At 42.2% G+C, this 23,518-nt stretch overlaps 1 protein-coding gene across 1 annotated transcript in view; it reads right to left on the bottom strand.

The window, feature by feature from the left end:
- The window catches only part of LOC126356026 (arylsulfatase B-like), a 100,470-nt gene that overhangs the window by 72,473 nt on the left and 4,479 nt on the right, over positions 1-23,518 (bottom strand). Inside the window, 3 exon segments of the mRNA XM_050006680.1 lie at positions 833-1,056; positions 6,253-6,412; positions 17,759-17,899. Of these exon segments, the coding sequence (XP_049862637.1) occupies positions 833-1,056; positions 6,253-6,412; positions 17,759-17,860 (486 nt within the window). The 5' untranslated portion in view covers positions 17,861-17,899.

The following is a 23,518-nucleotide window of genomic DNA, read 5'->3' as shown; positions in this document are numbered from 1 at the left end:
TTTGGCTGCAAAACTGACAGAGAATCCTCGATGGAAATAAGAGCAACATAACATGTGTAATGCTTGTAACTACACGGAAAGATCCGATAAGTTATGAATACACGATCGCTGATCACGCACCGAGATCAGTCACAACAAGCAGATGGTCCATGGCGATTTCAAGTTGCGGTACTACTTGAACCTAACAGTGTGGAATGTAGATGGAAGACATCTATTGGAAGATTTATAAGGAACCACAACGGACCCACGTACAAGGTAGCTTACAAAACACTGGAACGACCATTTGTTGAATTTCGTTATCAGGACTATTACATTTGGCTGAGGGGAGTGACATAGAAGTTTAAGAGGAGAGCAGCGTGTTTGATTGCTGGTTGTTGATTTTGACCTGGAGCATCACACACAGTCTCATCAAACTTTGATGGAAGACGTTACGAGAAGGTTTTGTGCATCGAATAGTGTTCCGAGGATACTCAATCAAGTACGAGTCAATACACTATGACTTTCGACTTACCTACATTTCACATAATAACAACAAGCAAAACAAGGAATAAACTACTGATATTATTGCATGTAGAGAAGTACTACCATATACAGACATGCATTCTTTGCTGTGCGGCATTCTAGAAAGGGACAGGAAGAGAGAGAAATAGTTTCAGCGGGCTGTGCAGTCACACAAATGTGGTGGGGTTTTGAGTACATATGTACGTGTACCACAAAAGTACACAGTGCTCTATAAAAGTCTTCAAGTGTTTATTGCACTGTGGCATCTATGTGTACGGTACTGAGATGTGCATGAAGTAAGTTACTTAAGAACTTAGTAGAAGATACTTACCCGATAGTCCAAAATGATGTCATAATATCCAATGTGGCCGTTCCAGTAACCTAGGTGCGAGTCGAACCCGCGGTATGTAGGCGTCAGCTCCTTCTTGTGGAAGCCCAGGTGCCACTTTCCGATTGCCCTGGTAACGTAGCCCAGATCCTTGAGGTACTGCGGCAGGATCTTGCCTTCAGGTAGACCTCCCTTGATGGTGGGATTTAGAGGCGCTCCCTGCATACCTGAGCGCAGAAAAGAAAAAGCAGACGTAGAATAAGGACGTGCTTAGCAGGACTTCAAACGGAGAAAACGTTCTCCACTCTAGGAAGCAATATTACACACTTCGGCTACACAAAGAATATTTCAGAACTGGCTTAAGTGCAGATCGCTTTCATCAACAAAAGTGCTTTACTGGTGTAAGATGCTCATGTGTAACTGAAGAATAAGTTCTTGCAAGTTTACGTCTGAGCCACTTGAGGACTGAACCTTAGAAAAATGAAGAGGGGACTAGTAGAGTCTGAAGCTATCAAAAAATGGAGACTATAGTGTAGGCAGTAAAATATGAATTGAAAGGTACTGCAAAGACTAGGTACAGAAAGTAGTCTGTGGTAGACAATTACAAGAAGAGCTCCCATATGTATTACCACTTCACTATCGAGCACATATTAAAAGTACAAGTAGATTGTTACTGTCGTAACTGCGTTTTGTGAATTTAGTTAATAATGAAAGACTCTCAAGAAATTGTTGAAACCGTAGTGAATTTCTTATAGACGACATAAGATGCCTCAGTACTTAAGCAGGACGATTATGGACACTACCCTGCAGCTGCTTCTCGTTTTATTACAGACAAAAAATCATCGTTTACCTTACACATATATTCACTTTTATCGTAGATTTCAAGATAGGGCAAAATACACTCATGGTTCCAATCTTTCAATAATTGTAAGGAAACAGTCCGAAACAAAGAAAATTACCATAGACAAATTTTTCAACGTGTTTTTACTTTTCCTGATGTCACCACATGGATCAGTATTGAGTATACATTACTTCTCCTCACTTAATTGTAATTTTTGTTATATGTGTAAAGCAAGTCCTGTCAGTAGCGAAGCAAAGGAAGACTTTGCACTGCTCGCAGCGTAAAGAGGTAAGGCCCCTGCATCCTCCTGCTGGGCATTTTCACCTGTTCTTCGGAACATGGCGATCAAGCCTGGTATTCAAGCTGAAAGAATACAACGCCACTACCAATGAAGTAAACAAATTGGGATTTGAGGCCGAGGTATCATAATGTAGGATACTTGGAAGATTACAGCTTATAAGTCCGTTGCAACGCTAAATTATAATTAGCTATTAATTGAGGAGTCTTTTTAAAGCTTTAACAAATTATTAAAGCATGTGAAAACACCTATGGTTAGAAAAAGATCTATCCAAAGCCGAGACATGCAGTGTAGCTGCACGATTAGAATCGCAGTGAATGCTGACAGTCCTGTGGTGCTCGTCAGAAGGATGAAGAAGTGACAGGTGCAGGTGCGATGTGTATTGCGATCTGTATCGCACATGATACGACAGGTCAGAAAACGTTTAGCTGCGTACGCGCCCGAGAAAAAAAATGAAACCTGGAGTTATGGCTTATGATACCTCTGGGCGGAAAGCGTAAACCAGCTCCAGGTTCAAATGGTTCAAATGGCTCTGAGCACTATGGGACGTAACTGCTAAGGTCATCAGTCCCCTAGAACGTAGAACTACTTAAACCTAACTAACCTAAGAACATCACACAGATCCATTCCCGGGGCAGGATTCGAACCTGCGACCGTATCGGCCACACGGTTCCAGACTGAATCGCCTAAAGCCGCTCGGCCACTCCTGCCGACTAGCTGCAGAGGTGAGATTAGTTTACAAATGGGGTAACGTGTTAAATATTAGACTTAAAGCGCGTAAAATCTATAGGCTGAAAATGCACAATCCCGAATGGGTGAATACTAATAAAGTGTGTGCAGAATTCTGTTAACTTCCCCAAGTTGTATTGAATGTAATGATATTTGTTTGATCTTCGAGTAACTATCAACCGATACATTTACTGTGCCAACATCGCTGCAGTGACACACTTGGTTATTTCAATGACATCTGGAGATTAATGGGTAGAAGACTAATGGCAGTGGTTGTTGGTCGATAAACGATCCCCTTTTTTTAATGTACATGGATACTCGAACATTTAGGTGCATAATTATTGAAATGGTAGGAAAGGATAAACTGAAAACTGTGGTAAAAGTAACCGGTGGCTGCAATTGAATATTTTAGACGGTAGGACTTCGTAAATGAACAAAGCGTGTAAGGAGCATCTTCGTAAACGTCTTACGTTTCGTAACAGATATACTCGTGGCCACGGTCAATTTTAGTACTGTTAGTCGTAGATTCACTAATGAGCCGAAACGTGATGATCAGCTTCTTAAAACAGTGTTGGTCCATCTATGGAACGTAATATGGCAGCGTTTCTGGGTACCATGAATTCGATAAGTCCTTGATAGGTTTCCGAAAGTATGCAACACAAAGTGACACGGGGAACGTATCTCTTGTAAACTGCAAGCCGTTGGGTTGCAGACGTGGAGCTATTTCCCAACTGAGCCATACATATGTTCGTTTGTGTTCAGAGCAGGTGAATTTGGTGCTGAAGACATCAATGTGATATCACTAACATGCTCCTAAAACCACGGCCTTCCGACAAGGTGACTCATATTGCTGCAAAATTCCATCAACTTTGAAACGATGCATGTGGTTCTTTATAACGATCACGCGTGGTCCACAGTTTTCATGGTGTCTTCGATTACCACGACAGTTCCTGTAGGAGACCAGGTGAATAACGTTACACCATTAGGCTTGCGTTTGTGCCACGGTGCATGTCTAGAGCAACCGTTCACCCGGATGACAGAGCATTTGACCACAATCCTCGACCTCGTGTAAAAAGATAATTCATCCTATCAGTCGACAAGTTTAACTTGATGGACGATCCAATCTCGGTGAGACTGTGCCAGCTGCAAACTTAATTGACTATGTCGTTCAGTCAACACGGTATGAGTCGCCGGATGCGGAGCCACTTGTTCTACAATGTTTACTGAACGGTATGATGCGAAACATGTCGGCACCAACACTGTCGTCAGATCTTCCACGGATCGACATCCATCCTGCTCTACATAACGGGCATGTATACGACATCCACTTTGTCTGATTAGGGGTGGACGTCCAAGGCCTGGTCACCTACTCGTGCTTTCACCGTCGTTCAGCTACTTTACATGGTTGCTCTTACACAGTAAGTTACGAGAAACTGAGTTGTTCCAGAGCTCACGAGGTCTGCGACGAAGAAACTTTCCCACAGAAGATTTTGAGGAAATGGTAATTGATCATGTGCGAGAAGATTCGAGAGTAAACATCCTACAATATGTCTCTGAAAGGTACATTTCGAGAAATACACGTTGGAGATGTCTGGAACAGTAGTCTTTGTGTCCCTGTTGTAGACAACGTGTGCAAACATGGGGCCAGCTGATTACGAGACCGGAGTTTAATCCGTAATGAATTATCCAAAGAAGTATTGCGTTCCTGAACTTCCACAGTTATCATTCTTAACTGTGGATTCCTTTTATAACATGACAGAGTTGTAAACTGCTGTAACAGCCATCTATGAAGTGATTGAGCTCTGCATGTTGTGGATCAGCAATAACGATTCTCTACCAACTTGTTAGTTGAAAATGTACTAATTCAATTATCTATACCAGTGTAATGGTGTTCCTAAGCCAGCATGAACCTAACCTGTACTGCCACAGCATTACGGAAACGATAACGATAAGTGTGGTTTCAACAGCATCGTGCACTACCCCATACAGATATTAATGTCCGAGAGGACCTGAACGGCAAACAGCCTATTTACTGAATTACAGTGCTGAGCTCATGTTTCGCGGATAACATTTATATCGGGCACCATTCAGCGGGGTGTTTTTCTTATCTGACTACGTGAAGTCGTTAGTATATGAAATATCAGTAAAAACTGAAGGTTATATGACTGACAGCGATCTTTTATCGAGAGAGTGCGAGCAAAATTTCATTATTCACTTTAATGTATGTACTGAGTGCGATAGTGATGACTTTTAGAAGTGGATCGTGAGCCAGAGCTGTATTACGTGTAACGTTAGTCAACCTAAATAAAGTATTCGTTACTGTACATTAGTTCTAATTGCTAATGTCTCGGAGCTCTGAGCACTATGGGACTTAACATTTGATGTCATCAGTCCCCTAGAACGTAGAACTAGTTAAACCTAACTAACCTAAGGGCATCACACACATCCATGAAGGATACAATATACGAACCTGCGACCGTAGCGGCCACACGGTCCAGGACTGCAGCGCCTAGAACCCCTCGGCTACCGCTGCGTTCTCGTTTCCCGCGCCCGGGTTCACGGGTTCGATTCCCGGCCGGGTCAGGGATTTTCTCCGCCTCGTGATGACTGGGTGTTGTGTGATGTCCTTAGTTTAGTTAGCTTTAAGTAGTTCTAAGTTCTAGGGGACTGATGACCATAGATGTTAAGTCCCATAGTGCTCAGAGCCATTTCAAGAAAAGAAACGTAAATTAGGTACATACTACGGCGTGCACACACTTTATTCAACATGTAAACATCACAACAGATGTTCGTATTTAGTTTATGACACGTTCGACATGCCTGCCGTCATTGGCTATGATGTGGCGCAGACAAATAGCGAAATTCGGCGTAACCCGCTAAAGTATCGGAACATCGAAGCTTTCGGTTACCTCCTGAATGGCTGTTAGCTCAGTAAGGATTTTGAAGTTATTGCTGCTCAACTTATCTTCAATATAGCCCAACGAAAAAGAGTGTCATGTGTTCAGATCCGAAGAATGTGGCGGCCAATCGAGGCCCATGCCAGTAGCCTCTGGGTATCGCAGTGTCTTGTCGAAATCAGGGTCGCTTTGGATAGTGGGGATCAAATCATCTTCCAAAACCTTCACGTACTGTTCCGTAGTTACAGTGCTGCACACCACACAGTCACCAGTTGAGGGTGAAGAGACTTCCCGTTCGTGATATGTGGATTCTCAGTCCACCAAATGCGCCAATTTTCCTTATAGACGAACCTACCAAAATGAAAGTGAGCTTAGTTGCTAAACTAAACCATACTAATTTCCATCATGCCTCGCAGCCGTCTGTATAGTTTGAACGTCCTAACGCAAACCGTTAGAAGTTACGACGACTTTATTTCATATAGTTAAATAAATATTACTTTGTATGTTATTATGGACAACTATTTCTGTCTAATAACTTATAATCACAGTGCTTTATCGATGTGTCAGTCACGTTTCAGCTATCGCGAAAAGATTTCCTGCTTTTAAGGCAGATGCCTTGTTCCATATATCAGGATCTTGAGAAAAGTATTTTCCTCACCTAAGCGTATGGGATATTTCCCTGTCAGCAGGGACGCCCTGGACGGTGTACATGTTGGCATCACGTAGTGGCTGTTCAGTATGATGCCGTTGTAAGCCAGGGCGTCAATGTTGGGCGTCGGGATCTGATCAGAGCCGTGGAAACTCAGGTCATTCCAACCCTGAAAAACAAGATTTTCTGATGTAGTAGTTATTCGTTCAAGAAACGAGGGGAATGGTATACAAGATAGAAAACGCTTTACACTTATATGATCTTAATGTTCGAAGTTTTTTTAGGAGTTGAAAAACGTCATGCTGACGTCCTTGAGCTGCTGAAAACATTTGTTATTTAACAACCAATTCCGGTTGACAACCATCATGAATTTCCTGTATATCATTTTAAATTATGCTCGGATATTTCAGAAGAGCAGGAAATTTACACATATTTGCAAAAAACATACGTAGTTAGACCTACTGTTTGAAATGAAATAATCTGATGTGAAAAATAAGATTTCAAGGGAAAATTTGAACGTCATGTCACAGATCATGTACGTGTTCCAACAAAGACGTCTGGTCTAATTTTATCTTAGTATCACATTACAAACTACTCTATCCCCCATGTACATTCAGTGATCTCTTTTAAGCAAAATACTTTTTGTTTTCATTCGTTTCTAAACGTCTGTAAAATAGCTGTAGTATTGTATTTGTTTTTATTTGTTTTAAAACACGTGTAAGAATAGCTGCAGCAACTCTATAGGCCTTGTTACGAGGGTGAGTCAAATGAAAACGTCAAATACTTTTTAAATATTATTTATTGTGAAGAAGTGGTACCTAGCTGTATCACTTTTCAACATAATCTCCCCCAAGCTCAAAGCAAGTCGTCCAGCGTTCACAAAGTGCGTAAATTCCTTTAGAAAAAAATTCTTTTCATAGTCTGTGCAACCACTCATGCACCACGGACCTCCATCCCTCCCAATGCGTCTTTGAGTGGTCCAAACATATGGAAATCATTTGGGGCAAGGTCTGGTGAATATGGTGTATGAGGAAGACACTGAAAATGCAGGTCTGTGGTTGTTGCAACTGTTGTAGGGGCAGTGTGGGGCCTTGCATTGTCATGTTGCAAAAGGACACCTGCTGCCAGCAATCCACGTGACTTTTATTTGATTGCAGGCCGCATATGATTGTTTCGGAGATCTGCACTGGTGACAGTGGTCCCTGTAGGCATATAATGCTCCAAAAATGATGCCTTTCTCGTTGCAAAAGAGAGTCTGCATAACCTTCCCTGCTGATGGTTCTGTTCGAAACGTCTTTGGGTTTGGTGATAAGGAATGGCGCCATTCCTTGCCTGCTCTCTTCGTTTCCGGCTGGTGGAAGTAAACCCAGGCTTCGTCCCCAGTAACGATTTTTCCAAGGAAGCCATCACCTTCTCGTTCAAAGCGCCAAAGAATTTCTTCACAAGCGTCAACACGTCGTTCTCTCATTTCAGGAGACAGCTGCCGTGGCACCCATCTTGCAGAAGCTTTGTGAAAGTGGAGCACATCATGCACATTGTGGTGTTCTGACCCAAGACTCATCTATAAACATTCTGCAATGTCATTCAGTTTCATGCGGCGGTTTTCCTTCACTAAAGCTTCAACTGCTGAAATGTTCTGTGGAGTCACAACTCGTTGTGCATGACCTGGACGAGGAGCATCTTCCACTGAAGTCACACCATTTGCGAATTTCCCACTCCATTCGTAGACTTGCTGCTGTGATAGACATGCATCACCGTACTGAACCTTCATTCGTCGACAAATTTCCATAGGTTTCACACCTTCACTACGCAAAAACCAATTAACAGAACGCTGTTCTCCCCTCGTGCAAGTCGCAAGTTGGGCGGCCATGATTATACTGATACTGCGACGGTATGTGTGCATCTGCAGTATGCTGCCACCTACAGGCCATTCTGCACTCTGTTTGTAGCACGCTTACCAAGTTTTCGGACAACGGCGCGGAATTTCGATTTGTTATTACAAATTTAAGGTTTTCGTTTGACTCACTTCCGTACTTCATTGTGTACATGTTGGACATGACAAGGCTTAGACACTTGTTGCCATCCGATGTTCTGTTGATGTGGTTAATTCTAGTGCGAAGCTTGTCTACGTGAGATTTAAAATTATATGTAATATAGAAGAATTAGTTGACTTACATTAACTGTACACTTCATAAAACATAGTTAATTCTGCATTCGTCTCTGTTGCTCCGTAAAAGAATTTAAGTTATCATAGGCGGGGGTTCGACTCCTCCCTCGGGCTTGCGTGTGTGTGTGTTTGTCCATAGGATCATTTAGGTTATGTAGTGTGTAATCTTAGGGATTGATGATGTTAGTAGATACGTCCCACAAGATTTCACACACATTTGAATTTTTTTTTAAGTGATCTTGCATTAGACACAACTGCCGCTTTACTTGTTTACCGGAAACGTTGATCAAACTGTTCGTCTGTGAAATCCAGCATGTTACATCTGTTATACACAGTTCTGTTGCATAAAGATGACAACCGTCTACCTTCGACATCTAAGTGCAATAACCACTCCCAGGCGGCAGGTTGCCGCACCAGCAGCGTAGGGAATGTATGGAACGTCAGAAGGACACTAAAAACAAGTGCCATCGTTGTTTTAAAGCGAAAACAGAGCGTTTTGCCTGTCGGCCGAGATGTCATGGCCAATGAATTTTGGGTCACGAGTGCAGCACGGGCCACAGATGACACGGGTAAACGATGGCTGCGGGAATCCGTACAGGGCGCATAGTCGTGCGTTGAGCAACTGACTGCTCAGATGAACTAAGGACTGACAACTTCTCAACGATTTTTCAGCGAACATTGCAGGGTATGTTCCGCCGCAGCAGGCGCCTGTTTCATGCACCTATGCCGACTGTTGCTCATTGGAGACGAAGATTGCGATGTACACGGCAATACCGCAAGCGTCAGTGGGCTTTTCAGATCTATCACGTTCCATGCTTCTTAGTACAGGCGGCCGTTGGCCTGTGGGGTGCGAAACGGTTGGAAACAGACTACCTGGAACAATCGTCGGAAGCGTCCAGGACGGGGGAGCGAGGTATAAGGTGTAGGGCGTATTTCCGCGGAATGTCCTGAGTGATGTCGTCATTCTGTAGCCCACGATGGATCAACACTAGTATCCGCCTGTCCATGCTGACCACGTCAGCCCCTACATGCAGTATGCTACCAGCAGGACACTGTGTAAGAGGTCCGTAATTAAAGATTTTGTTGCTAGCGCACTCGAGCTGATGTGATTTCGATGTATTGCTCACGCGCTGCCTGCGATATGTAAGCTAGAAGAGAAAATCTGTGAATAATAATCTTTCTCATAAAAAAAGTGTAACCTCCCCACAAAAATAAAATAATATGAATAATATTCTCATTTAGTGTAACCTGAAAACAGAAAAATTCCTAAACCTTTCAACAGTAAAAAAATATAATTATGTCGTTCACATTCAGTATAAACTACCAACAGGAAAATTGCGTAACGTATCAGTAATAAAATGTAACTAATCTCTCAATAAAAAAATGTGGGTCACTTATAACCTTTCAATAATTGACAGTCAATTTAACCTGGTAAATTTTGGACGTCAGCATTGCTGCGTCATGGCCCTGATACATCATTCTGAATGAACTGAAAAATCTTACCATAATTAGATCGCCGGATAAGGCGTATATATCTGCTCCTACAAGAAATTTTCCTCGCGCAGCTAAGTGCAATGCTGACCGATAGATTCGTCTTATATAAAAGGAAAGAACTGATTTTTCTTTTCAATAATCGGGATGGCCAAGGATTGGAGAAATTAGTGAATTCTTTAAATTGAGATGAATGTCAAAAGATACTTTTTATGAGAAAGATTATTATTAACAGATTTTTTTAAAGACATTTACATGGGACTTGATGTAACAATACTACATATGCGCGAGGCTGCTTTTACCTTATCCTACAACGCTCAGGCTCCGCCATCGCTGCACACGACCGGCCCAGCCAACACGATACACCAGACACGACTGCTCGCTAGCAACAACTTACTCCTACTAAAACACAGTTCTTACTGCAGTCACCGAGCGAGGTGGCGCAGTGGTTAGCACACTGGACTCGCATTCGGGAGGACGACGGTTCAATCCCGTCTCCGGCCATCCTGATTTAGGTTTTCCGCGATTTCCCTAAATCATTTCAGGCAAATGCCGGGATGGTTCCTTTGAAAGGGCACGGCCGATTTCCTTCCCCATCCTTCCCTAACCCGAGCTTGCGCTCCGTCTCTAATGACCTCGTTGTCGACGGGACGTTAAACAACACTAACCTAACCTACTGCAGTCAATACTGCTCTTTGGTCTCAGAATCTCTTCTAGCTTACATATCGCAGGTAGCGCGTGAGCAATACATCGAAATTACATCAGCTCGAGTGCGCTAGCAACAAAATCTTTAATTACGGACCTCTTACAACTGCTATGTGGCATACAGCTCGCACTGTACGTGCGTGCTTCGAAGGGTACCAGAATGAGTCAACCATACTCACCTACCCACGTAACTCCTCAGATTTAAAGCCAATCGGGAAACTGGGGGACCATTTCGATCTGGCTGTTCGCGTCACAACCAGGAAACCAAGGGGAGCTGGCCACGGCATTGGAGTTGGCGTGGCTCCAAATGAAATGGCTCTGAGCACTATGGGACTTAAATTCTGAGGTCAGCAGTCCCCTAGAACTTAGAACTACTTAAACCTAACTAACCTGAGGACATCACACACATCCTTGCCCCATGCAGGATTCGAACCTGCGACCGTAGCGATCGCGCGATTCCAGACTGAAGCGCCTAGAAACACTCGACCACCACGGCCCGCAGTTCCAAATCCCTGTAGGTTCCTTCCAGAACCTCACTGACCCTCTTCCCACACATCTCACAATGATGAGCGCTACCAACTGTGGTTATTCAGGTTTTGACGGCTAGATTAAAATGACGGGACAGTGTTTTTTAACATTTTCAGACAATTCACTTAGACGTGCACTTTATGTATCAGTATAGCCTGCCCTTTAATGTTACCGTACGGCGCAAACAGTGCACATGTGGGATGGGGCTACAGCTTGTCTGATACTAGAGTCTGTGTGTGTATGTAAATCGTTGTCTTATGCATTCCCCCTTCTGTCACTGCAACTGAGATTCTGTGACTGTAACACGTGAAAGTTGCTGTTTGACAAACCATAGGGGCTATCTGATATGAATGTCACGTTTCCTAATCGCAGAATACGACACGCAGCTTTTTCTCTTTTTGGGAGGGGTGGGGGTCATCAGTCATCTGACTCGTTTTATGCGGCCCGCTACGAATTCCTCTCCTGTGCTAACCTCTTCATCTCAGAGTAGCACTTGCAACCTACGTCCTGATTTATTTGCTGGATGTATTCCAATCTCTGTCTTCCTCTACAGATTTTGCCTACCTACAGTTCCCTCTAGTAACATACAACTCATTCCTTAGTGTCTTAACAGATGTCCTATCAGCCCGTCCCTTCTCCTTATAGTGTTGTCCACATATTCCTTTCCTCTCCGATTCTGCGCAGAACCCCCTAATTCCTTACCTTATCAGTCCACCTAATTTTAAACATTCGTCTGCAGCACCACATGCTTCGATTCTCTTCTGTTCCGGTTTTCCGACAGTTCATGTTCAACAATCAAACAATGCTATACTTCAGACGTACGTTCTCAGAAATTTCTTCCTCAAATTAAGGCCTATGTTTGATACTAGGAATGCCATTTTTGCCATCGCTAGCCTACTTTTGATGTCTTGCTTGCACCGTCCGTCAGCTAGTACAGTCTTAAGACACCACTCATAATCAATGCATAATGAACTCTATAGCCGTCTTTGGTTCTACCAGTAAGCAGTGATCGGCTGTGCATGTGGGTGTATGTGGTATGGATCGGTTCATGACGCAACGCCGACTGAAGATGTAACGCTAAAGAGTGCACTACATAGCACAAAAATGTTCAAATATGTGTGAATTCCTAAGGCACCGGACTGCTGAGGTCATCGGTCTCTAGTCTTACTCACTACTTCAACTAACTTTGGCTGAGAACAACACACACTCGGTAGCGTTCTCGCTTCCCGCAACCGGGTTCCTGGGTTCGATTCCTGACGGGGTCAGGTATTTTCCCTGCCTCGTGATGACTGGGTGTTGTGTGATGTCCTTCGGTTACTTGGGTTTAAGTAGTTCACAGTTCTAGGGGACTGATGACCATAGATGTTGAGTCCCATAGTGCTCAGAGCCATTTGAACCAACACAGACTCGTTTACCTGAGGGAGGCTTCGAACCTCCGGCGAGAGCGTCAACGCAATTCGTGCATCGCTGTTCAAACCACGCGGCCATTCCGCACGGATACATAGTATAGTTTTTGTAGTGATAATTTATATTACGATGTGACAACAGGCAACTCTGTATAAATGTGAAGCATTTGTGTTTTTATGAAACGATTTGTTCGTAAGTGGTTACGTCACTGCACATTTTCAGTGATATATTCACGGTTTTACTATCTGATGTCAGAGATTTTCAATTCACCTATGTTTTTATAAATACACTCCTGGAAATTGAAATAAGAACACCGTGAATTCATTGTCCCAGGAAGGGGAAACTTTATTGACACATTCCTGGGGTCAGATACATCATATGATCACACTGACAGAACCACAGGCACATAGATACAGGCAACAGAGCATGCACAATGTCGGCACTAGTACAGTGTATATCCACCTTTCGCAGCAATGTAGGCTGCTATTCTCCCATGGAGACGATCGTAGAGATGCTGGATGTAGTCCTGTGGAACGGCTTGCCATGCCATTTCCACCTGGCGCCTCAGTTGGATCAGCGTTCGTGCTGGACGTGCAGACCGCGTGAGACGATGCTTCATCCAGTCCCAAACATGTTCAATGGGGGACAGATCCGGAGATCTTGCTGGCCAGGGTAGTTGACTTACACCTTCTAGAGCACGTTGGGTGGCACGGGATACATGAGGACGTGCATTGTCCTGTTGGAACAGCAAGTTCCCTTGCCGGTCTAGGAATGGTAGAACGATGGGTTCAATGACGGTTTGGATGTTCCGTGCACTATTCAGTGTCCCCTCGACGATCACCAGAGGTGTACGGCCAGTGTAGGAGATCGCTCCCCACACCATGATGCCGGGTGTTGGCCCTGTGTGCCTCGGTTGTATGCAGTCCTGAATGTGGCGCTCACCTGCACGGCGCCAAACACGCATACGACCATCATTGGCACCAAGGCAGAAGCTACTCTCATCGCTGAAGACGACACGTCTCCATTTGTCCCTCCATTCACGCCTGTCGCGACACCACTGGAGGCGGGCTGTACGATGTTGGGGCGTGAGCGGAAGACGGCCTAACGGTGTGCGGGAACGTAGCCCAGCTTCATGGAGACGGTTGCGAATGGTCCTCGCCGATACCCCAGGAGAAACAGTGTCCCTAATTTGCTGGGAAGTGGCGGTGCGGTCCCCTATGGCACTGCGAAGGATCCTACGGTCTTGGCGTGAATCCGTGCGTCGCTGCGGTCCGGTCCCAGGTCGACGGGCACGTGCACCTTCCGCCGACCACTGGCGACAACATCGATGTACTGTGGAGACCTCACGCCCCACGTGTTGAGCAATTCGGCGGTACGTCCACCCGGCCTCCCGCATGCCCAATATACGCCCTCGCCCAAAGTCCGTCAACTCCACATACGGTTCACGTCCACGCTGTCGCGGCATGCTACCAGTGTTAAAGACTGCGATGGAGCTCCGTATGCCACGGCAAACTGGCTGACACTGACGGCGGCGGTGCACAAATGCTGCGCAGCTAGCGCCATTCGACGGCCAACACCGTGGTTCCTGGTGTGTCCGCTGTGCCGTGCGTGTGATCATTGCTTGTACAGCCCTCTCGCAGTGTCCGGAGCAAGTATGGTGGGTCTGACACACCGGTGTCAATGAGTTCTTTTTTCCATTTCCAGGAGTGTATGATTTGTTCATAACTGGTTACATAAATGTCTGTGTCATACTTTTATTTTCAGTGAAAAATTCATAGTTTTATTACCTGATGCAAGCGATTTTGTATTCTCCGAATCAGATGCTATAATTGCAAGTTTATTATCTCTGTGTTGTTGTTAACATTTGCATTATTTTAACATATTCGTGACAATTTAATCTTGTAATGGTATTTGTGCATTGTACAAACAGCTTTCTGGATGGGGCAACAACAGCTCAGAGACACTGTGAATAATATAAAAAAACTCTCAACACTCAATAACCATTAAAATTATCATAAAAATTATTACAGTTAGAAATGTTAGGAATGAGGATGCGTTTTCAAATGTTGCATAGCTGCCTGAATGTGATTTATTCGCAACTACCGGTTTCACGTCAGTATAGAGGGAATCTTCAGGTTTATCTGCAATGAACACAAATCACTGTTAAATTTTACCAAAAAGTGGAAATACGCTACTGTAGATAGTGTTGGGTTTCATCACGAAACAACGACAAGCACTCACAATGATTATAGTACCAGCGTTCGGGAAGTTATCCACGTTAAGAGTTAAACCACACTGGTGGTTGTCATTATAATAGTGAGTACACCCACAAGATCTTAGTCAAAGGCGTACAAAGCTCAACTGATGAATGAGACAGGCCCAGAAAAAGCGGTGAAACACAAATACCGTATTTTGCGGACTATAATACTCTACGGACTACAAGACGCAACTTAACTTTTATGCAGTTTTTTTTAAAAAATAACATTTTCACCATTTTTGTTGTTAGATTGCAAGCCAGGACCAAAAAGTCTTAGTTCATAAAACAGAACTGACCCGTCAAATCCCCGAAAATCGTCATCTTCCAGTTTTGGCCATTTTGCATTCGGTCCTCTATTTTCACATTTCTTTCTTTTCTTCTTTAACAGTCTGTCAATCCCGAATACTTTTTTTCTGTTTCTGGAGGGCCGAAATACCGCTCAGCGGCTCTATTTCCATGTTCTTCTGCATAAGCTCTTACATTCAATTCACAATATAGCCCATATCAAAGGAATACATTTCATTTTTTCATTTCGAAACTAGCTACTGACATAAATATTAAAATATTGTACTGTTACTCATGACACAAATCGCTTTCAGTTCGTTTATTTCACTAGGTGGTTCGATGAACCCCCTGCCAGGCACTTAAATGTGATTTGCACAGTATCCATCTAGATGTAGACTATAGACTGTAATTATGCATCGTACGGTAAACAATGTTCTGGGTTTGTGGTGGCGCGGGAGGGAGAGGAGGGGGGGGGGGGGGAGGGAGACAGGGAGACACTGTTAGCAAGCTTGTGAATGCCCCCAGCTCATGTTCGTCGCATTGATGCACTGCTGTTACCAATAGAATCCAATGTTGCTAGACAGAGATACGTTTCCCATGGCATCGAAGATATGGCCATTTTTAAGACTAGTGGAAATTTTAAATAAAACACTGAATATTTTTATATTAATTTTGACTAAAAGACGCACCTGTGTTTTGGAGGCAATTTTTCTAAGAAAAAAGTGCGTCTTATAGCCCGTAAAATAAAGTAATGAATAGGGCACTAATTTAAACGTGGATAAAACATGTAAAAATTAGCTAATGTCAAGGAAAAGTACTAATGTACACGGAAAGACTTCAGTATTAATTTTTGGATGACATCTTCCTGCCTACATAGAGTACGGTGTGCGAGAAGACTGACTGTTCAGAGGCCACTGTGAAGGGTGTTACTAGGCTTTGCATTCGCTATTCCTATGGTAGTAATACATAGGCTGCTGTAGTACATTCCACGATTTCTCCTTTTTATACAGATACCTAAAAGTTTATTTGTCGGCATTCGTGAGAAAGCATCCCTTTTAATACAGGTTTTTGAACATGTCTTTCTCACTACTCTTACTGTGATTTTTCCTGCTGCACTTCTTCGTATACGCTCAGTGCTGACTATTATTATGATATGGTGTGGGTGGCATGCACTAGATCAATGTGCTAAGATCAGTTTTTGTAAAGAATCTTCTTTACAGACTGACTGTATTTTCACAGTAATGAACGGATGCACCCACCTTCTTTACTGACCTACTGTGATTATTCCATTACACTTTCCTCATTATTGGACCCGCAGTGCTATCAAGTCAATAACACAGTAAGAAACTTAAATTAAAAGGAAGGTCAGCGTTGGCCGTTCCTTTTAATTTCACATATATGGTCGTTGTGCATACAGCACTCCATGGAGTCGCCAATCAACAGTTATAAACGGTATCAATATCTTCAGTTAGGTGTAAACAACTTAGTGTACACAGATACTGATAGAAAATTAGGTGTTCAATTTTTAAATATTCATATTATAACTATCTCAATTAATGTCGAAGCATTTTATTTAAATCTATGTAAATTCATTTTTATTAATTATGTCGAAGCTGTGCTAGAGAGCATTATTTTCGAAGTTGTAAGTTCTTTGATTTATATAGTGAGTCTGTTATTGTTCATCGTGCGCAGTCTTATCGGGGGAGCAGTTGCAAATGGACAACCTTGGCGGAAATGTGACGCGAAATGGACTGTCTCGTCGAAAGACCTATTGTAAATGGAGCAAATTTATTTTTGTAATACTGCTGATGGCAGAGGAAGCCACCTATTACAAATGGAGCTGGTGTGTATTTGCAGTTCTGCTGAAAGCAGAGAGAGCCGTCTAATATCAATGTCCTTTCACCATTATTTTGTATTAGAAATCGGATGCGAGACCAGCATGCACTAGATCAATGTGCTAAGATCAGACGGACAGATGACAATGAGGCCACCAGCAAAATAACAACGTAAGTGTTATTTTATAATTCAAGATGTGGATCAGGGATTCGCTGCAACTCATATTAAATTTTGATCAGTTCCTTGGATATTATACAGCGAAGACGCCATTAGCCACTCAAGGAAGCAAATGAGTTCACTGATTCCAATTGTACCCCGATGATACTGTAAGCGTAGGAAAATATGTAAATATGTTTTTATGTTTCGGGAAGTGCACAGTTATACGTTTCTGTTTGTTGAAAATAATTAGCAACCTCTGTAGCATTTTAAAATCTTACCAAGATCTGAACAGGCATTTGAAGAGCTATTTTTCTGACAGTACTTCATTACGGATACCTGTATCCTATGAATAAAATCTGATGTTACTATTAGTACTGATTGCCAGGTAACTCATACACCAGGAGAATAGTAAGGGTCCCAATACGGCTCCCTGCGACACCAAAGAAGCTAGTTCTATTAACGTACATGTCTCTTCATTCAAGGTACCATGGAGATAACGCATTTAGGGTGTATTAGTACATCATATCTTCCACATAACAAATGGAGAAATAAAGAAGTTATCGGAACACATGCTTTTCAATAGTTTCTTTCTTTGCCAGAGATCATAACGAAAATGAAACTAATTTCTATGAATTCATTTAGCGACTTTTGCTCTTCCTTCATCGTGAAGCGAAACTTACCAAGTCATCTGCAATTATGAAAATGATGTTTGGTGGCGTCGATTGTCCCTGCACGACTCCAGCTGCTGTAAGCAGGCACACTGCGGCCAAGAGGGCGGACATGGCTCACTCTGCGTGCAGAACAACCGCCAGTCTGTATACCTGCAAAAACGTTAACTTCTCTTCAAGAAGAAATGTAGTTGAATTCTGTGTGCAGCTATGCGGGTCTGTTGTTCGGCTGTACTTTCAGATCGGATTACCCTGAGTGATAAGAACCTACTCTGGATTCTTACTTCACTTTACGAAATTCTAAATAGGACGAAGTCAAGTACTCGTGACGATGTTAAGACTACAGACTTCAGGTAACTACTGTATGCGGCTGAGGTTAAGGTAAAAATTATAGTAAATTTTACTGCAAAATAATTTGTACGAACACTCAATAACGAACTGTGAGAGTTAGTGCTTTCTCGAAGGTTACAAGGAGATGGAGGTTATGTAATTCATTTCATGGGAAGAGGAAACAACGGAGGGAATTATTACTGTGGATAACAGTAGAAAGCTGATGCTTGACATTTTCCCCGTTGATCCCCTGTAACATGATGGACTAACAGAAAAAATGGTAAAGCAGAAAAGAACGGATTTCAACAGCTATTTTTGTCGACAGGACGACATCAGACTGTTGTAACAGTTGTTTGTAATCGACGAGAAAGAGAGGATGGACTGCGAAGTGCTACTGGTCCATTTGTCCTTTCTATGAACCGTTTTAAGAAAAGTCATTGGTGACTGTTTAGGGGAAACTTCAGACTACAAACAAGGAATGCATCAAGTTATCTTTAGAAGTGGTTAGGGGACAAAGGATCATCTACAATTTGGCAACAGTATTATAGAAAGGAGGAAGAAAATGTTACATAACTGCAGACAACCGCGTAGGTATTGCCGCCTGAACTACGAGTAGTCAACTTGGCTATTAATATCCGCTTCAGCTGTATTTAGTTCTTTCTCATTGGATCACTACCGGTTTCATGGCATTATAATCCATATCTTCAGGTGAACATATGACTAAAACATTAGAGCGGAAAAGCGCGGAACCTTTTTACCCAAATTTCATTGCCCGTCAGCACACGACAAAAAGACGTATTTTCCTGCGATTACAATATCAGTGTGCTACAGTCGGAATCACTGGACTCATTTGCATTCTGGGGTGTGTAATGGCGTCTTCGCAGCTTAGCATTCGCAGCACGCTACCGCGTCACCTGTATGCGATTCCGTGGAGATCGGAGAAGTAGCCCACCCATTATATTCGAATCCGGCTGTTTGATTGTACGACATACCGCAGCTTAGTAGTGGTTTGTTCTGACGGACAGCGAAATTTGGGTAAAAAGTTTCCGAGCTTTGCCGCTAGAATGTTTAAGTCACATGTTCATCTGAGGATGTGGATTTTAGTGCCACAAAACCGGTAGTAATCCACTGATAAAGTACTGAATACACGTGACTCGGTTATTAATACGCAAGAATGTTACATAACATTCGGAGGTCATGAGAAAACATTTGAGTCTCTCATAACAAAATCTGTGCTGGCACGGCTCGAAAACAATGAATGAAATGTATATTCATCAGTTTGCTGAGGATATATGGTATGTAGGAAGAGAAGGGCTTCTTTCGGTTGGATCGTGGATGGAGACAGGTAGCTGGTTCAAGACATCGTGACGCTTGGAGGGTCATGACGAGTAAGGTTATGATTCTCTACTACGACCACAGCAGACTGAAATGAGTTTACAGCTCATTACATGGGTGTTAGAGTTTAGATAGGAAGCGCACCGGTGCCACGACTCTACTAAATCCGATTTATGCTTTAGTGTCATTTGATGTGGTAATCAATGGGACACTGGAGATTCTGAATTAATCGTTGGGTCGTATTGGATTAATGATTTCATATGCAGCTAGCATACAGCAGCCATCCCTCCGGTTGCCTATCTTGTCAGCAATTAACTTTTTTTCTTCATAGAATGTTGATGCCAATACTTGTAACTATTTAATATAATAAAAACTCGGTTTATGTTTCACTTGCATTTTTACTTGAAGAAGCACGTAGTTCACTGATTTTTTCTATTGAGGGAACAGATAGTTATAAAGTAGGATTATTGTGATTTTTCACATTATCATTCTATGTTATGGTATTTGAAGATAGCAATTCCGTTGCATAATTCACAGTTAACATGGATCTTTAGAGGAGTGTAACGGAGACTGCGTAGGTCAGTTACTCTGACACGATATTGCACATCCAGTGCAGTCTCCATTTATGGCTGTACAAACAGTATGAAGGGCTGCATATGCAAAGGCCAATGTCCTGGTCTGACTACTGTGCTGGAGAACAATGTTGATCACGTTCCCGCAGCATTCCAGCAAAGCCTACAGAAATCAATGCTTCGTGCAGGCTATGAGCTTCATGTCCGGCGAACAACAGTTCGCATAATCCTGTGTAACCACTTGCGCATGAAACCGAGCAAATTACAGTTTGTGCATGCACTGAATCGAGGAGATTATTCAGCACGATCTGACTCCTGCATCGGTGCCTTGGCTAGAATGAACAATGAGAGTGACACGTCAGACAGTATAAGGTTTAGTGCCTATGCAACATTTCATACTATAGTTAATCGGCGCGATACCAGTTTTTGGAGAACAGAAAGCCCCAGTTCTCCATACAACACGAGCGAGAGTCAGAAAGATCAATGTATTTTGGGCTGGGAAAAAATTTAAATAGGCATTTTCCTTTCTTGACATGCTTTCTTATGGCTACTTCATGAGAATTCCATCGACTTCATGTGATAACAATATGATGCTACTCCTCTTTTTCGTTCCGCTATACGGGAATACCTATACAAACATCAGCCTTGATGATGGCTTGGCCGTGTAATGCTGATGACTTTGTGTGGTGAGTACGATAACCAGGCTTAACTGTTTGTGATTTTTTTTTTTTTGTGGGTCAGTGTGGAGGACTGAGTATTTGTCCCTTCCGTGCCACATTCCTTGTCGCAGTTATTGCAGGCGATCGAAGCTGCGTGAATCGCCACCGACACGCTGCAGTAGGTTTCAAAAGGGTATGAATATCGTCTTGACGATTACAATCGGAATGCATGTAGAGTCTCTGCAATACAGGTTATCATTACAAAATTTTCCCGTAAGATTTAACGTTCGTCCTTAAACACATTTCCCTAGGGGAACGTAAGAGGAAATGGACTTTGAAGATACTGACTGGGAGAACAGTAAAACTAACTGTCTTATCAAATGGTTTAGACGTATTACTTGATGCGGCGCTCGTGAACCATTATGAGACTCAAAGGGATTACAGACTCATTAGATGCCGATGGGATAGCAGGAAGAAAATATGTAAGCCCGAACTCGGATTATAACAAATTAAGTATGATTACGAAAGTACACGAGATTAAATTTAGCCAAGTGTTCAGTATCTTAGAAACTATGTATGTAGCATACTTTCCTGTGCGAATTACTGAGGTTATATCAAATGCACCAAGGCTTCTATTAAAAATAAAATTAATGTTTCGCGCAAGTGATGACAGAAATGTAACGGAATTTTCTGAACTTATGGCAACTGTTCGCAGACAGTGAGAGAAGGCACCACGAAAATGTAGTAAGTGAGACAGGTGGAAATAAAATAAAAGAGTATGTAGAGACTAAAACGAAACATGTTCGGTGGAGATCATAGGTCATCAGTTAAACAGCAATTACGATTCAAGAGCTGAATCAGAAATTCAGATAACACCAAGAATATATCTACATTTCCGAAGTAATACAAGGTAAGGCGTATTAAATCATTTGAGACTAAAAAGAAATGAAAGCAGTGGGGGAAGATAACGTTCAGTTACAGACTGTTTTAATATAGTATCAGAAACATCCTTAGAAGATGTGCTGCTGACTGTTCTGACGATGTGTTAAAGCAACTGTCGCTCTCTGAAAATATACGTAATACCCCGAAACCGGACGTAGTATCTTAAAGTATTTTTGAGTGGTTGCGCTCTCCAGCAACAATCCCTAACAGAAAATGTTTAATCAAGAAAAAATAACACAATGGAGCATTTAAAAGTTCTGAATGTAGTTATGGAGGTGGGGAATCGGTTTCATTTATCGTTTACTAAACGATGAATAGTTCCTGAAATTGCTGCTGATGTGGTTTTAAAAACTCTGTACTAATAGCCAGACTGTACTGCATAAGGAATAATTTAAAATTTAAAGACAAGTCAATAAAACACGATCCATATAGAGTTGACTCAGAAGAACTTTTACAGTTCCTCTACCTGTCATGGTAATGAACGTCAGCCACCTTCATTTTGCTAATGTCAGGTGGTGTACATCTGTTTCCGATATATTTTGACAATCAGTGGGAGTGTAGCAGAGCATCTTTCAGTGTATGCCTAAAGACAATTATAGTTCAAGATAACTGCTTGTTGGGTAGTAAAATGGGTAAAAAGAAGAGTAAAGAGGGCTATTCTTTTCATTAATAATTTTTCAAAACTGCTTTTCAGCTGTATCAGTTGTGCCTCAGGCCGTGTTACTTGGACTTTCAATGAGTAAAACGATCGAAACCCTGCAGGTGGCTCATAGAGTGAGGGGGAGATACATGTCTGAAGGGTAGAAACACGAACACAACAAGTGTATCAGGGAGCACAGTGTTTTGGAGAATGTGCTTCTGTATGTAATGATAAACATAAATGCATAGGACATACAGCCATGTGAATGAGTGACTGCTGGTCCAAGAAAATTCTTATGTCTATGAAGATTTTCAGGGAGTGTCAGTTTCATTAAACCTTTATAGATTTGAGCTGCTCGGGGGAACAAAATGGTAAGTGCCAAAATCACAGCTTCGAGATACAGCGCATCTAAAGTTTCAATTGATCTGGAAATCTGAATAATTTTATTTGAACAGTCCTTTTATTCTGCAGTGATTGTAACATCTACCTTCTACTATACAGACATAAATGAAACTCTGAACTGACTAAAACAAATGAAATATTACATTACCATACACATTAACAACACATAGTGATAGAACATTACATATTAAATTTTACAGTAAATCTTCAACACTGTACTGAAACTGCAAAACCATTCATCACTTTTATTACTATTGTCTTTTTCATCTAAAACTGTTGGCTTTAGTGACAGGAAAAATCCGTTGTGGACAGGAGGTATATAATTTAGGAGCGACAGGACGTCTTAAACTTTTTTCTTTTCAATAAGCCTTGGCCCATTGTATTTAAGTCGAAGCGTAGGAACTGGTCCTTGCCTTCCACGTTTCCTGAAGTTTATTTCATTCCAAATGTCATGACAAAATGTCTCACTGATGATTAAAGATGATGGATATTCGGAGGTCACCTTCCACCTACATACTTTGCTTAGGTTGACATCTCGACCATCAACTGTCTCCTATCTGAAGACAAACGCTTCTTTAGAGTGTCGTATTTGATAGAAATCTTCTCTTTTCATATTATATACAAGAATTGGATTCTTCTTAGCCGACTTCTTGATGATCTCGCACCACTGATCTCATCTGTAAACATCTTATACTTTTCGGCGAACGTAATTTTCAGTTGTACTTCAGGAACATAATGGCATGTACATGCACTTACCATTATGTTCGTGAAACGTACTAAAGACAGTATTTTACAAAATAACATACCACTGAGTCATCTGAATCGTTAATAATGCATTGTGGATCCCTCTCGAAGATATTAGTATCATTGGAAGTATATTCCTCGTCTTCTG

Source organism: Schistocerca gregaria, chromosome 3 (genome assembly GCF_023897955.1).
Source record: "Schistocerca gregaria isolate iqSchGreg1 chromosome 3, iqSchGreg1.2, whole genome shotgun sequence".
In the NCBI taxonomy this organism is placed as follows: domain Eukaryota; kingdom Metazoa; phylum Arthropoda; class Insecta; order Orthoptera; family Acrididae; genus Schistocerca; species Schistocerca gregaria.
This window is presented reverse-complemented; position numbering and strand designations above follow the sequence as displayed.